At 50.0% G+C, this 15904-nt stretch overlaps 1 protein-coding gene across 1 annotated transcript; it reads left to right on the top strand.

Annotated features, from left to right (window-relative positions):
* Nucleotides 1–1325: 1325 nt before the first annotated feature.
* LOC308150415 (centrosomal P4.1-associated protein-like) lies at nucleotides 1326–14798 on the top strand (the record flags this gene model as incomplete). The annotated part of the gene is given in 10 exon segments (XM_080523249.1): nucleotides 1326–1423; nucleotides 1511–1621; nucleotides 1623–1674; nucleotides 1908–2019; nucleotides 2308–2450; nucleotides 2721–2810; nucleotides 2972–3112; nucleotides 13294–13378; nucleotides 14324–14458; nucleotides 14644–14798. Coding segments are annotated over 10 exon segments (1122 nt in total).
* Nucleotides 14799–15904: the final 1106 nt, after the last annotated feature.

Raw genomic sequence — 15904 nt, 5'->3', positions numbered from 1 at the left:
TAACTTAACCATACACATTAGGCTACTTAACAGTACACTTTGCCATACAATCTGAATTATAACACCAACTTAAGACAGTACTCAAATAACAATCTCTGCAGCGTGAACTGCGCCAAACGAGCTTCATTGAAGAGCACGCAATAGCGGCGCCCATAGAAAGCACATGGCCAAACTAATTGCTAGTGCTAGTATAGAGTGCAGAAAACGGCAGTATCCAAATCAACACAGCAAATATGTACAACCTAAATACTGGGTGAAACATTGTACTTACAGTAATTCAGTGGCGCACATTGACACTGTAATGCTGCACAACGATGCTAAATGATTGGAGTTGTAACATGAGAAACTTGATGGAAGCTTGCAACTTATTCTCCGTTCTGAATGAATGCGGCTCAGCATGCACTGCGCACTTAAGGTGGCAGGTGATATTACGCACAGCTTAGCTCTTAAGGTGGAAATGATAACCAAGTATAATAATCATGAACTTAGAATATTGGAACCTTTCTAACAGTACTAGTAGCAATAGACAATAGCACACATTAGAAGATTCACTGGCAATGCCACACACAGCACTCTATATGAAACCACTAAATAAGTACATGCGAGAGGAAGTCACACAATCACTCGCTCCAGTGCTCCTTTAACTTAAAATGGGCGTGAAAGATTGTTTATCTACTTTAAGTAAAATAATAAGGTGCCTCCAGTTAGCTCTTTAGCTGGCATGTGTGCAGCAGACTAGCTCATCTCATCACCTCTGAGCTAGCTAGCTAGTTCTTTGACACCATGGAACTATAATCAGACGCTAGTCACAATAATAACAACCTTTCTCTGTCAGAACACTCAGCAAGTATATTTGCTAACGTTTTCAACTTGCTTACTTTCATCTGCAGACATCTCACCCTGCAAAAACTCTTGCGTCTCGCGCGCGCACACTTGCAAAAAACTAATTATTCTCCAGCGCTGGGACAGTGACGTGACGACGTGTTGACAGACGGTAGCAATTTGATTGACAGCTGATATCATTTTTTTGTGTTGGAGGGGGTGGGACATTAGTAAGGGATTGAAATTGGAAAAGGTTTCCAGGGTGATTTTTTGGGGGGAAGGCTGCATCTTTTTTTACAGGTAGCTCGCGAGCGACGTGTTGGAGACCCATGTTTTAAAGGGACCTTCATGGTAAATAGTGCTAATTTTAGAACTTGCCCTACGGGCGACTCGCGTGGTCTCTGCGGGCGACCAGGTACACCGTGTTGGCTACCCCTGGCCTAGAGACTCATACATCTGGCACCCATCGTGGGGCACAGAGGGGGTCGGCACACACCCAGAGGATGGATTCGTCGCTAGGCCAGGTGGTGGCGCACCTGGCCCAGATGCAGCAGGCGCAGGAGGCGATGGCTGCGGAGATGGTGCGGGGACAGGCGGAGCAGCGGGCCATGCTCCGCGAACTAACATAATCAGTATTTGAGGGTTGACTGTGAATGGTTAGGTGACAACATGTCTCTGTCTGTTCCAGGAGGGAGAGGGCGGAGTTTGAGCAGAGGAAGGGGGAGGAGCTAGCCAGGTTGGAGGACTATAAGAAGGAGGAGACCAGGAAGCTTCTGACGGAACGCAAGGTGTTTGAGAGACGCCTCAGCTGCCAGAGCCATACCTGACAAGAAGGAACGAGACGAGATCCAGGTGAGGGGCCCGCACACACACGTACACACACACACGTACACACACGTACACACGCACACGTACCTCAGGAAACTCACACATAGTCTATGATGCGTTTTTTGTCTTCAAATTAGTCAGGAAATCCAGATCCTCTGACTTCCAAAGCTCTCTCAGCCCACACACACACACACTACTCCTCCCACCCTCTCTCCCCCCTCCCCCCCCCTCTCTCACCCTCTCCCCCCCCCCCCCAGGCCCTGAAGCAGCAGCTGTGTTCTCTGCAGGAGGAGCTGAGGCGCAGAGAGAGCCGCGGGTCCACCGCAGACGGACGCCCTGAACCACGACAACGCTGCACTGAGGGACGAGGTCCGCACCCTGGAGAGACTACGCCTCAGCACCTGGAAGACAGGGGACGGAGAGAGGGAGAGGCCCAGGCCGCTGGAGAGAGACGGAGAAGGGGAGAGGAGGGAGAAAGAGAGAGAGGCACCCAGGCCGACGGAGAGCTGTAGCGCTCGGCACCAGAGGGGTCAGATTTGCTCTAAGTGTGTTTTAAGCTCCGTTTGTCTTCAGTTTGCGTGCGTGCGCGTGTGTGTGTGTGTGTGTGTGTGTATTTTAATGTTGTGTGTATGTGTTGTATGTAGAGCCCTCCTGAAGCTGCTAGGAGCACCTCCACCACTAGGGGAGCAGCTCCCCAGGGGACGGCCTCAGGAGGCCTGGCCCGTCTCCTGCACCCCCCCACCAGCAGGGCTCTGAGGACGGACCTGGCTCTGGAACCACACCACCACACCCTGGCCCCTGTGAGTTAGAGACACACACACAGACACCACCTCACCCTGTCCCCTGTGAGTTAGACACACACACACACACACACACACCTCCCAGACACCACCTCACCCTGGCCCCTGTGAGTTAGACACACACACACACACACCACCCAGACACCACCACACCCTGGCCCCTGTGAGTTAGACACACACACACACACACCACCACACCCTGTCCCCTGTGAGTTAGACACACACACACACACACATCCATATCTGAATGGTGAATATGTTTATCAACAGAGGACTGGAGATGTACCGACGGAGACAGAGACGGGGGAGGTCGAAGGTCAGGGGTCCAGTCAGGAGGTCATCAAGCACCCTGATGGAAAGGTGACGATTGGACGTTGGAGCTGCGCCCTCACATAATATATACATACACATATGTATGAGCTCCACATGAATCTGCACAGAAGGAGTAAAGACTGAGGTGTGTGTCTCTCTGTGTGTGTGTGTGTGTGTGTCTCGTGTGTGTGTGTGTGTGTGTGTGTCAGGTGGAGAGGGCGCTGCCCTGTGGAGGGCGTCTGATCGTCTTCCCCAACGGGACCAGGAAGCAGACGTCTGCAGACGGACAGACGGCCACGGTCACCTTCTTCAACGGAGACACCAAGCAGGTCCTGGCCGACCAGAGAGTGGTGAGAGACACTAATGGTGCTTTTCCACTACAGGGCTAGCCCGGGTCGACCCGGGCTGGCCTGCTTCTTTGGCGCTTTTCCATTTGTCTGCCCGGCTCGGGTCGGCTCGGTTCTTTAGCTACCCTTCGCGAGCAGGAACTATAGGGCCGAAGGGTACCTTTTTGCCAGGCTGCGTGTGACGTGTGACGCTGCACACCGTTGATTGGTCAATGGAAATCGTCATCCCATGTTCATAGATTTCATCACTAATGTCACTTACTGTTTCTGTAATAACGTATTAATAAAGATTTGAAAAAATATGGTAACCATCGTATTATCTTAGTTTAATGTCATTTCAATGCATCATAGATTATTATTATTATTATTAATTTTTTTTTACAACAAGCATAACAAAAAAAAATCGCTATTATGGCGATGTGCTGTGCCTATGCTGTCCCTCAGTCCAGCGCTTCATCATCCCCCTTCTAAAACTGCCATCGCCCCTTTCCATCCCTTATGTCATTTTATCAATGAACATTGTATTACTGTTATTTCAACATTTAAGCCTCTTTCACACATAGTTCCCACTTCAATGGAATCCCAAGCTGTGCCGTCCAGGCATTTTCGCCGTTCACTCATGAGTCAAATGCCGGTAGATTCGCGTCTTGCTCCCTTTAACACATGTTGGCGTTTCCCTGGTTGCGAGATCTAAACTACTAGAACTGAAAGCGGCAGGTAACAGGCACGTAACATCCATATGCTGTATATATAAATAAATATATTTGACTACCAGCAAGACACCGGAGCACTCTATAACAAACGCGGAGATTGTATGAGCCCCGCGTCAGTCAGCCTTTTCGTAGAAATACATCGCTTCCCAATCCCTGGTTGCGAGATCTAAACTACAAATCTACTAGAACTGAAAGCAGCAAGTAGGCTAACAGGCACGTAACATCCATATGCTGTATAAATAAATATATTTGACTACCAGCAAGACAGCGCTGCACTCGTATCTATAACAAACGCAGCGATTGTATGAGCCCCGCGTCATTCCAATGAGAGAAGCACACACAACACACAAAGCACACACAATGAGAGAAGCACAGCCTTTCCGTAGAAATACATCGCTCCCTGTATAACGTTATATATCTAACGTTACATGCTTTAAGGCTGATCTGTGCATGATGGTGCTGCATTTTGACATAATTCCTATCGCATTTCCCCCCGTTGTGCTGTGCTGTGCCGTTCCATAGTCCAGAGCTTCATCATCCCCCTTCTAAAACTGCCATCACCCCTTTCCATCCCTGGCGTCATTTAATCAATGAACGTGGTATTATACATATTTACATATTTGTTGTTATTTATGGAAGTGTCCGGTTGCTGGAGGAACCAGGACGCCGGCTACACTGCACAGTTTAGCCCGAAATAGAGAGAGTGCTTTATCCCGCTAATAGAATACAGTTCCAGTAATAACACTTATGTCTATATTGTAATCATTCTCTTCATCTGTTTTTAAATGTTGATCTATTTATATCGATCTATTCTTGCCAATTCCTTATTACCAGTGGAAAGGGGGAACGCTAAAACACTTTAGGACTTTCCGTTCTGAGGAATTTATAGAACTCTCATAGAGTTCATCTCGCATTTCCCCCGTTGATGTGATGAACTAAAAGCGGCAAGTAACAGGCACTTAACGTTACATGTTTTAAGGCTGATCTGTGCATGATAATGCTGCATTTTGACATAATTCTTATCGCATTTCCCCCCGTTGAGCTGTATAGCGGCACTTATTACAGTGAAGCGCTCTTATGACACGTAACTCCTCCTAAAGTCCCGGGTCGCTCCGTATAATGGAGAAGCGTTTCTGAAAGTACGGCACGGCTCGGATACAAATGCGGCCTGCGTCAGCCCGGTAGTGGAAAAGCGCCATAACTAACCCCAACATAACCTTTAACTAACCCCAACATAACCTTTAACTAACCCCAACATAACCTTTAACTAACCCTAATGGAGACATAACCTTTTAACTAAGCCTAACATAACCTTTAACTAACCCCAACATAACCTTTAACTAACCCTAATGGAGACATAACCTTTTAACTAAGCCTAACATAACCTTTTAACTAACCCCAACATAACCTTTTAACTAACCCTAATGGAGACATAACCTTTTAACTAAGCCTAACATAACCTTTAACTAACCCCAACATAACCTTTTAACTAACCCTAATGGAGACATAACCTTTTAACTAAGCCTAACATAACCTTTAACTAACCCCAACATAACCTTTTAACTAACCCTAATGGAGACATAACCTTTTAACTAAGCCTAACATAACCTTTAACTAACCCCAACATAACCTTTAACTAACCCTAATGGAGACATAACCTTTTAACTAAGCCTAACATAACCTTTAACTAACCCCAACTGTTATGAAGGCCCACAATTTAGAGCCAGTTTAGTTTCCCCGAATCAGCCCTATTTTGCCCCTGTTATTTCCTTTATTATTTTCCATACTATTCATGTACGTTTCTCATGAAGGTGTATGTATTGTTATTGTAATTGTATAAGTTCTGTCTTAGATTTGTTTAGTATTGTGTAAGCGCCAGATTAGTGGGCGTGGTTTTGATTGGCGTACGTGACCGGATGTATGGTTGGCGTACGTGACCGGATGTATGTTCGGTTGGTGTATATATAGCGACGGAAGTGGTCTGTGCGTGAGAGTGATGAGAGTAACGAGAGTGACATGAGAAGGAGAAACGAGAAGTCGATCTAAGATGGCGGAGTCAGTAAAACGCACACCGTGCTGAAGCTGAAGACCTGAAGAGTGATTATTGAGTTTACCACTGTGACAGAGGGCAAACCTTACAGCAGCAATTCAACATCTCTCAACAGTCCACAAGGAGAACGGGAGACTCTGAGTGTCGGAGGAGACCTGCCTTTGGCATTGACTGTTAGTAGTGAATCACGGGCTACCCGCAGCACCGCGGGAGTTCGGAGTTCGTTGAGTTGGCAGCGCTAGCCCAGTTTAGCTGTGTCCCCGTTAGCCAGCCTTGCCAGCCGCCGGCTGCTAACGTTGGACCAAGCGAGACCCAAGCTGGACAGAGCCGTCGCCTTCACGAGGTGGATTGCGACCGACCGTGGACCACCGGACCTGAGCCATTCACACCTCGTCGTGGACTACGAAGAAGCCCCTTTCCCTTCGAGTTGCTACGTCACCCCCCCCCTTTGTCTGCTGCCTTCCTCGAAGCACATGCGAGCTCCAACCAGGCCTCAACGCGCTCCTTTCAGTCCGGGACTAAGCCTTTTCCAGGCCAGGCCCTGCGTGTGAGTGAGTGATTGAGTGTGTGTGTGGCCGGCTGGGAGGGAGTATATACGGGGATGTATATATCATTTGTCTAAATAAATGTGTTTGTTCATCTTTGCTACATTACTGTGTGTTTAGTTGTCTGTTAGCTAATGCTAATTCTAATGCTAATGCTAATGCTAGTACTGCTAGTCTAAAGGGTTGCTGGCGCCCCCTGCCTGTATCCTCCTACACTGCCGATTTAGCGCCGAGTTAGTTAGATAACCAGCCCTTCCTAAATTCTACAGTCCTTTAGCTACTCCCTGTTTACAATTGGTCCTTCGAGCCGGATAGGTTGTGTAGTGATAGCATGGCTGAGCGCAGCCAACCAGACAAGACAGTTACCCCCCCTTCTCCGCCCCCTGAGCCAGAGCCACGACCACAGAGAGTCCCGCGGTTGCCTCCGAGGTTACAAGAGTATGAGCTTGAGCTCGAAAGCTCACTGAGTGGTAGTGAGGAGCGCACTCCACGGGATACAGTGGTCGGAGAGGCCGAGGTGTCCGCCGGCGCGCGGGTGGCTAGCACCGAGACAGCCATCAAAGAGCACCAGCCTGAGGATGAGATGGCAGAACAGCAGGGTTTTGCCGTAGAAACGGAAGAGCAGGAAGGAGAGGCCCGGTCTGACAGCGCCTGCGGGCGGAAGAGGGAGGGCCTCAGCCTTAACGATCTGCCTCCCAGTACGGCGCGCTCGAGACCTAGCTCCTGCCGTTCAGTGGCTTCCTCCCGGTCCAGGGTTTCCGTGGGCAGTTCTGCCTATGGGGCGGATAGCATGCACTCCAGAGGGAGTAGTGCCGCGCTGTCAGAATGTATGCGCCAACAGGCCGAGATGGCGTTAGAGCGGGAACGCCTCCAGTTCGAGCGTGAACGCCTCCAGATGGAGGGGGCGGAACGCGCGGCGGAGAGGCAGCGCCAGGAGGCGCTAGAACGTGAACGCCTCCAGATGGAAGGAGCGGAACGTGCGGCGGAGAGACAGCGCCAGGAGGCGTTAGAGAGGGAACGTGCGGCGGAGAGACAGCGCCAGGAGGCGTTAGAGAGGGAACGCATCCAGTTCGAGCGCGAGCGCCTCCAGATGGAGGGGGCGGAACGCGCGGCGGAGAGGCAGATGGCGAGAGAGCAACTGCACGCGGAGAAGATGGAGGAAATGATGCAGACCATGCGCGACGTGTGCATCAGCAGAGCTCCGTCGGCCCGTAGCTCCAGAGCATCATCCGCACGGCCCTCTCGAGTGCCATCTCCTGAACCCCCCGCCGATGGCTCCATGACCCCCGCCATGACTGTCCAACTACAGGCCCAGCTGACCACCTTGAAGGAAGAGGACCAGGGACCCGACCGCTACGCGGCCCAGAGGGAGCCAGCGTCGCTGCCCGGGAGGGGAGCCATTCCCCAAGAGCGTAGCACACCCCTAGGTCCTCCAGTGAACCAAAATGCATGCAGGCCGGACACCCAGACCGTCACTCCAGCCCCGATCATCCACTACAGGATGTTTCCCCAGGTGGAGGGACCCAAGTTCCCCTTCTTCAAGGACGAGGACAGGAGCCAGTATGTGGAACTACGCATCTGCCTAGACACGCTCTTGGACGACTCCTGCTCAGAGTCCTACAAATATGCGATTCTCCTTCAGCATGTGAGGAACCCCCGAGCCCACAACATGGTTCTGGCCCATGCCTCCGCACCGACACCTTACACCAGAGCGCTCGCCGACTTGGATGCCCGCTACGGTCGTCCCTGGAACCACGCCCTTGCTGAACTGCAAGCCCTCGAACAGCAGGCCCCCATCAAGGATGAACGGGCGCTGGATGACTTCGCGCTCCGCGTGCACACCTTGGTTGGAATGCTGAAGACGCAGGGCCCAGCTGGCGCCAGCGAGATCAACAGCACCTCCAACGTAGAGCGGCTGCTCCGCAAGATCCCACGCTTCCGGCAGGAGAGGTTCCGGCGACAGCAGCGCGTTCGTAACCCCGGGAAGTTGGGTCTGAGCATGGCTGCCTTCGCGGTGTTCCTACTGGAGGAAGTGCATGACACCAACGTAGACGCCATGGGTTACGCTGAGCCGAAGAAGGAGAGGGAGAAGGGAGACCGCTGGGACGGGCCGAGCTCGAACAGAGGACGCCCAGTAGGAGTGCTGCACACGGAGGAGGAGCCTCGGAGAGAGAGGAAAGCCCGACCTGAGGGAAAGGATTCCTCTCAACCCCCTCAAAAGGGACAGAGAGGTCCACCGCCATGTCCGTACTGCACCAGCGAGCACTGGTTCAATGAGTGCAGTGACTTCAACAACCTGAGTACCGAGGCCAAGCAGAGGTGGCTCGAGGAGAACAAGAGGTGCTGGAACTGTGGGCGCGACCATCTGGCTAAGAACTGCACCTTGAGGAGAAAGTGCAACCGCTGTGAGGAGGTCCACCTCAACATCCTACACGAGGTCTCCCTCGCCAGGTCCACGGAGGGCACCAGAAGCCCTAGGTCCGGTAGCGCACCGGAAGAGGAAACACCTGTCTACTACCTAGACCCAACCCAGAGCAGCGGCTCCAAGGTCCTACTGAAGGTGGTGAAGGTCCGACTTCACCACAACAACGCTGTGTACGACACGTACGCCGTTCTAGACGACGGGTCGGAACGGACCATCCTTCTCCCGGAGGCAGTGCGCCAGTTGGGGCTCCAAGGGACTGAGGAGAAGCTGACTCTGCGCACGATACGTCGCGACCGTAAAGAGGTCACCGGGGCGAGAATCAACTTCTCTATCTCCCCGGCGGGGCGGCCGTCGGACAGATATCGGCTTAAGAATGTCTTCACCGCAGACCAGCTAGCGCTCTCCCGCTACGACTACCCCCTGGAGAGATTACGCGCAAGATATTCCCACCTACGGCGAATAGACCTACATCCGATAGAAGGAGCGAAGCCAACCCTTCTCATCGGCTCGGACAACGCTGCACTGATCGTGTCGCTCCGTCCTCCGCTGAGAGGACCACGAGGCTGCCCGATGGCTGTTAAGACTGCGCTTGGGTGGGCCCTCCAAGGCGCTACCGAGTGGAGAGATAGGGACGGGAGAGCTACGTCATCCCTCCATGTCCGAACCGAAGAAGTGCAGACCATCAACTGCCTTCACACCCGTGTGGACTCCATGAATGCGGCGCTACTAGACAACGTCCAGAAGCTGGGGACGCTAGACGTTGCGCCCTACAAGAATGAGAAGCTCTACGTACGGTCAAAGGAGGACGTCTACGCCATAGACCTCCTTAAAGCAAAGACAGTGCGTATCGAAGTCCAGGGCGTGAAGAGAACATCTACCAGCCCTGTCTCGAAACCCAGCAGGAGAAGATCTACCAGCCCTTTGTCTAAACCGAGGAGGGAAAGATCTACTAGCTTGTCGGTGAGGAAGAGGTCAGCTCAAAGGAGGAAGACGCCGGCGGTGCCAGAGCCGGACGATACTCCGCTGACCGCTGAGTTGGAGCTAGCTCTGCCTGCACCTGTGGCCATGGCCTACACCCAACTGAAGGTGAAGGAGGAGGAGCCAGAGCCGGAGCTAGAGGCGGAGCCAACGGAGAGCAGCGGAGTTGTGGTGTTGTTGGACGACCCCGTAGCCGAAGACACGAAACCACGCCTCCGTAAAAGTCCGTTCAAACACGGCAAGAAAAGGCGAAGGAACTTCCAAGGAAAGTGGTGCAAACAGAAGCAGAAACCGGGAGAGGAAAGGTTAAGACGTCAGGCTATATCGCCCGAAGGCGGGGCAAGTCCGGACGGCGTCGAAGACGATGTTAGCGAAAACATAAACAAGTACCCTGAGAAGAGGAAGAAGAAGAGCCGGTTCTCTGATGCCACAGACCAGGAGATGGATGTGGTTCAAATAATACGTGTTGATGACTCTAATAGACCACGGCAGGAAACCTTTGCCAAGCCACAGGGTGTCTACCAGGGGACAAGCTCCAGAGCTGAGATGACACGGACACAGACTCCAGACACAGGCAATGTTTTGGATGTGTTGAACAACATACAAATTGAGAATGTGGAAGAGGCCAACTTCCTGAAGGACAAGCTGTGTCATCTTCTGAAAGAGTTCCAAGCCAACAAATCAGAGAAGGTTGAGCACAAAAGCCAAGGTCCAACAGTTGTCTCCAAAGACTACAGTCACATGAGCAAGGGCCACCTGGAATCTACTAGAGACCAATACGAAAAGAAACACAGCCATGCAAGTCGTTCTGAACCCAGAGGTTCAAGGAGAAACCATCATGAAGAGGTCTTTGGACAGGTTGACAGGTACCCACCATCCCATGCCTGGCAGGAAGAGCCATTGAAGTATCCGGAGAGGTCCCAAGGGTCCATGTACCCAGATGACTATCCACCTGCTGTGGATGAGTTTTATGACCCTTACCAACCTACACCCCCCACTCGAAGGGAGTGGGGATATGGGATGCCCCCTGGCCCTCAGACCTCCACTAGCCTAGACACTATCACCTCATACCTCACGCTGCTAGAGCAGCCTAGCCAGTGTGCCTTCCATAGTTAAATGAAACCGAGGGTTTCATGGGGCGGCTGTTATGAAGGCCCACAATTTAGAGCCAGTTTAGTTTCCCCGAATCAGCCCTATTTTGCCCCTGTTATTTCCTTTATTATTTTCCATACTATTCATGTACGTTTCTCATGAAGGTGTATGTATTGTTATTGTAATTGTATAAGTTCTGTCTTAGATTTGTTTAGTATTGTGTAAGCGCCAGATTAGTGGGCGTGGTTTTGATTGGCGTACGTGACCGGATGTATGGTTGGCGTACGTGACCGGATGTATGTTCGGTTGGTGTATATATAGCGACGGAAGTGGTCTGTGCGTGAGAGTGATGAGAGTAACGAGAGTGACATGAGAAGGAGAAACGAGAAGTCGATCTAAGATGGCGGAGTCAGTAAAACGCACACCGTGCTGAAGCTGAAGACCTGAAGAGTGATTATTGAGTTTACCACTGTGACAGAGGGCAAACCTTACAGCAGCAATTCAACATCTCTCAACAGTCCACAAGGAGAACGGGAGACTCTGAGTGTCGGAGGAGACCTGCCTTTGGCATTGACTGTTAGTAGTGAATCACGGGCTACCCGCAGCACCGCGGGAGTTCGGAGTTCGTTGAGTTGGCAGCGCTAGCCCAGTTTAGCTGTGTCCCCGTTAGCCAGCCTTGCCAGCCGCCGGCTGCTAACGTTGGACCAAGCGAGACCCAAGCTGGACAGAGCCGTCGCCTTCACGAGGTGGATTGCGACCGACCGTGGACCACCGGACCTGAGCCATTCACACCTCGTCGTGGACTACGAAGAAGCCCCTTTCCCTTCGAGTTGCTACGTCACCCCCCCCCTTTGTCTGCTGCCTTCCTCGAAGCACATGCGAGCTCCAACCAGGCCTCAACGCGCTCCTTTCAGTCCGGGACTCTAAGCCTTTTCCAGGCCAGGCCCTGCGTGTGAGTGAGTGATTGAGTGTGTGTGTGGCCGGCTGGGAGGGAGTATATACGGGGATGTATATATCATTTGTCTAAATAAATGTGTTTGTTCATCTTTGCTACATTACTGTGTGTTTAGTTGTCTGTTAGCTAATGCTAATGCTAATGCTAATTCTAATGCTAATGCTAATGCTAGTACTGCTAGTCTAAAGGGTTGCTGGCGCCCCCTGCCTGTATCCTCCTACACTGCCGATTTAGCTCCGAGTTAGTTAGATAACCAGCCCTTCCTAAATTCTACAGTCCTTTAGCTACTCCCTGGTTACACCAACATAACCTTTAACTAACCCTAATGGAGACATAACCTTTTAACTAAGCCTAACATAACCTTTAACTAACCCTAATGGAGACATAACCTTTTAACTAACCCTAACATAACCTTTAACTAACCCTAAAGGCCAGCTCAGACCAAAGATCTGCAACGAGACGAGACCATTTTAGAACGTCGCAGATAAAGACTTGGCAACCACTTGCTGTCGACGTTTTAAAACTGGGCAGGTCAGCCCAAAGACTGTAAAGACTAAAGAGAATTCAGACCGCTGTAACCTGGAAGCTGGACGTTCTAAAACGGTCTCATCTCATCTCTGGTCTGAACTGGCCTTTACATAACCAGGGTTTCCGCGGTGTCTTGAAAAGTATTAAAAGTTGATAAATCAATTTTGGGAAAATCAAGACCCTTAATAAGTATTAAAAAGTCTTATTATGAATTTTGTAGGTATTTTTCTGAATTAGACTCTGTCCAAAGAGTTTGAGTCCTAAAAACGTTTAGTAAAAGTTTGTGAATTTATTAGTTTAATTAAAAAACAAAGATGAACCGGAAATTCTGTTGTATGATAGTGGTCTAGTCTACTGCGAACTAAAACGGTTAAGTTAAAGGTGTCACTGATGTGAACGGTTACAGCTCGAAGTGGCGGTGAGGTCTGGAAAAATATTGAATAAGTCTTAGAAAGGTATTGAAATTAACCTCAAGATTCCTGTATATACCCTGTATATACCCTGATAACATTTCAACTAACCCTAACAGAGGCGTAACTTTTTAACTCTTTTTTGAGTTGCATTTATTCAGTTACTAGGTTGTTTGAAAAGTCGCGCCCGAATTCCATGGATCAAATAGGAAAGTGATTTCATAAATACTTCTCAGTTGCACAGTGGGTCATCTCTGGCTATTTGGATCCTTTCCGAATGTCATGACTTCAAGTTTATTTGTTAGGTCACATGACACAAGTGTAACAGAGTCAAATTCTTAGACTTTGGATTCTGACATTACATTGCACCACAAAGCAGATATTGAAGTCTATTCTGAGATATTGAAGTCCATTCAGATATTGCAGCACAATGCAGACCTTGTACATTAGCTGAATCTAAATGTTGAATCCCCTGCCGGCCTCATCAGATCTACTACTATGCTGACGCCCAGACCAGCCACACCACCTACCCTGACGGCATGGAGGTGCTGCTGTTCCCCAGCAGCCAGACTGGTGAGACTCAGCTCCTTCATACTGGACCTTCCCTGGGACGCCATGAGGAACTTCCTTATTTCCTTCCATCCAGCCTGTTCTCCTTTGACCTCAATCCTCCTCTGAGTCTCAATCTGTGGGGCGGCTGTGACGCAGGTGGTAGAACCGCCGTCTAATGATCGCAAGGTTGGCAGATCGGTGGTTCGAGCCCCAGCTGGCCACATGTCGAAGTGTCCTTGGGCAAGACACTGAACCCCAAATTGCTCCCAGTGAGCGGGCCGGCCGGCGCCTTGCATGGTAGCTTGGCCGCCATTGGTGTGTGAATGTGTGCGTGAATGGGTGATTGAGAGGCCCTTGTAAAGCGCTTTGATAAAGGTGCTATTATAAAAAGTGCAGTCCATTAACTAACCCAGTCCATTTACCATTTACCATTCAAACTATACTCTCTTCTCTCCCTCACCCACTCCCCCCACATAACCATTGAACACTATAAAAACACTTAAACACATTAAGACAGACATTCATAACAAAATGACGTTTCGCTACTGACGTAACAAGAGCTTCTGTTCCTCTGCCTCTGTGTTGTGTGACGAGTCCCGGCTGTCTGTCTGTCTGTCTACTGACGTAACAAGAGCTTCTGTTCCTCTGCCTCTGTGTTGTGTGACCAGTCCCGGCTGTCTGTCTGTCTGTCTACTGACGTAACAAGAGCTTCTGTTCCTCTGCCTCTGTGTTGTGTGACGAGTCCCGTCTGTCTGTCTGTCTGTCTACTGACGTAACAAGAGCTTCTGTTCCTCTCCCTCTGTGTTGTGTGACGAGTCCCGGCTGTCTGTCTGTCTGTCTGGCTGTGGTTCCCTCTGTGTTGTGTGACGAGTCCCGGCTGTCTGTCTGTCTGGCTGTGGTTCCCTCTGTGTTGTGTGACGAGTCCCGGCTGTCTGTCTGTCTGTCTGGCTGTGGTTTCCTCTGCAGAGAAGCACTTCCCTGGCGGCCGTAAGGAGATCACCTTCCCTGACCAGACGGTCAAGACCCTGTACCCTGACGGGAGGGAGGAGAGCGTGCTGACGGACGGCACCATCATCCTCATGAACACGTACGTCCCCGAGGGTCAGGGCTGCTGCTGGGGTCAGGCTGCTGCTGGGGGTCAGGGCTGCTGCTGGGGGGGGGGGGGTGTCACTGTGTCTTTACCTACTGATCTCAGCTGTAGACTGTAATATGCTCAGGTAATAAGGAATAAAGATTCCATCCTCCATCTCCATAAATGTGACCGCAGCTGGTGAAACCGGGAACAGTCGCGTGTGCGTGTAAGAGGTACAAGAGACGGGAGTACCCCGACGGGACCATGAAGACGGTGTACGCCGACGGGCGCCAGGAGACCCGCTACCCCACCGGACGGGTCAGGGTCAAGGACAGAGACGGCAACGTTGTCATGGACAACAAGCCCTAGTTACCATCGCCATGGGAACCAAGATTGAAGTAGTGTCAAACATTTCTCTTTAGGAGACTCCCTGTGTGTGCGTGTGTGTGTGTGTGTGTGTGTTTTATAAATGTGTTTGAGTTGGGTGCTGTGAGTGTAGGTATTTTAATTTGTAAAAATGTCTAATACATATTTATTTTCTTAGAGATTGTACATTTTATTTTCTAAAATAAATTGTTATCAAATCATGTTGATGTTATTGTCTGTCTTGGCCTTGTGTGTACAGTGGGGTGAAAATATTTGGCCACCCCTGGTTTAAATGTTACAATTAATCTCCAAGTGATTGAAAGCAAACCTGAACACTAAATGCTACAAAGTTAAACATGACACCTTTCTGCAAATTTTAAAGCAACGGTTTCTCTTTCTTTTAATTTTTCAGAGTTTTAAAATTATTACAAAAAGGAAAAGGGCAAAAGCTTGGGAACCCTTTAGTATTATTCTTTGTTACCTTTTGAGACCCAGACCAAGGTGGCTCATTAGGGCTTCAATGAGTCAGGTGAATATAATTCCAGGGTTGAACTATATATGTGTCTGGTGTTAAAAACCATGGGTTCCTCTAAACAGTTGTCCAAGGATGATGTGTGTGTAAGACACAAATAAACTTAAAGGATTTTATGCATTTCAAGTCTAGGAATGCATTTTCATGTCTAAGAATGCATTTTCATGTCTAAGAATGCATTTCACCATGTACATTTCCCAAATAGTGAAAATACCACCGCTCATCTGTGATCAGACTTAGCCGGGGTGCTGCAGCTGAAGAGTATCAAATAGATAGCAAAAAAGCAGCGTCCGCACACTCAAATCTGTGCAAAAACTATATTTATTGCGAGCTTTCGGTCTCCAGGCTCTCGGACCATGTAAACAACAGGTGTATGATGAGTTTGTATGACGCAGTTTGACGAGACTGAAAATGCAATGCATTTTGGAGATTGAGTAGTCCAATAGTATGGTCTCATCGCATACTCTGAGATTCGGGATAATCTAGCATCCCTAATAGATTTCTCGCATACTCAAATTCCACATACTATTAAGTGGGAATGCACTGCATACTCAAAATATACGTCATGCGTATACTT

The sequence above is a fragment of the Nansenia antarctica genome (genome assembly GCF_963989245.1).
Source record: "Nansenia antarctica genome assembly, chromosome: 2".
In the NCBI taxonomy this organism is placed as follows: domain Eukaryota; kingdom Metazoa; phylum Chordata; class Actinopteri; order Argentiniformes; family Microstomatidae; genus Nansenia; species Nansenia antarctica.
This window is presented reverse-complemented; position numbering and strand designations above follow the sequence as displayed.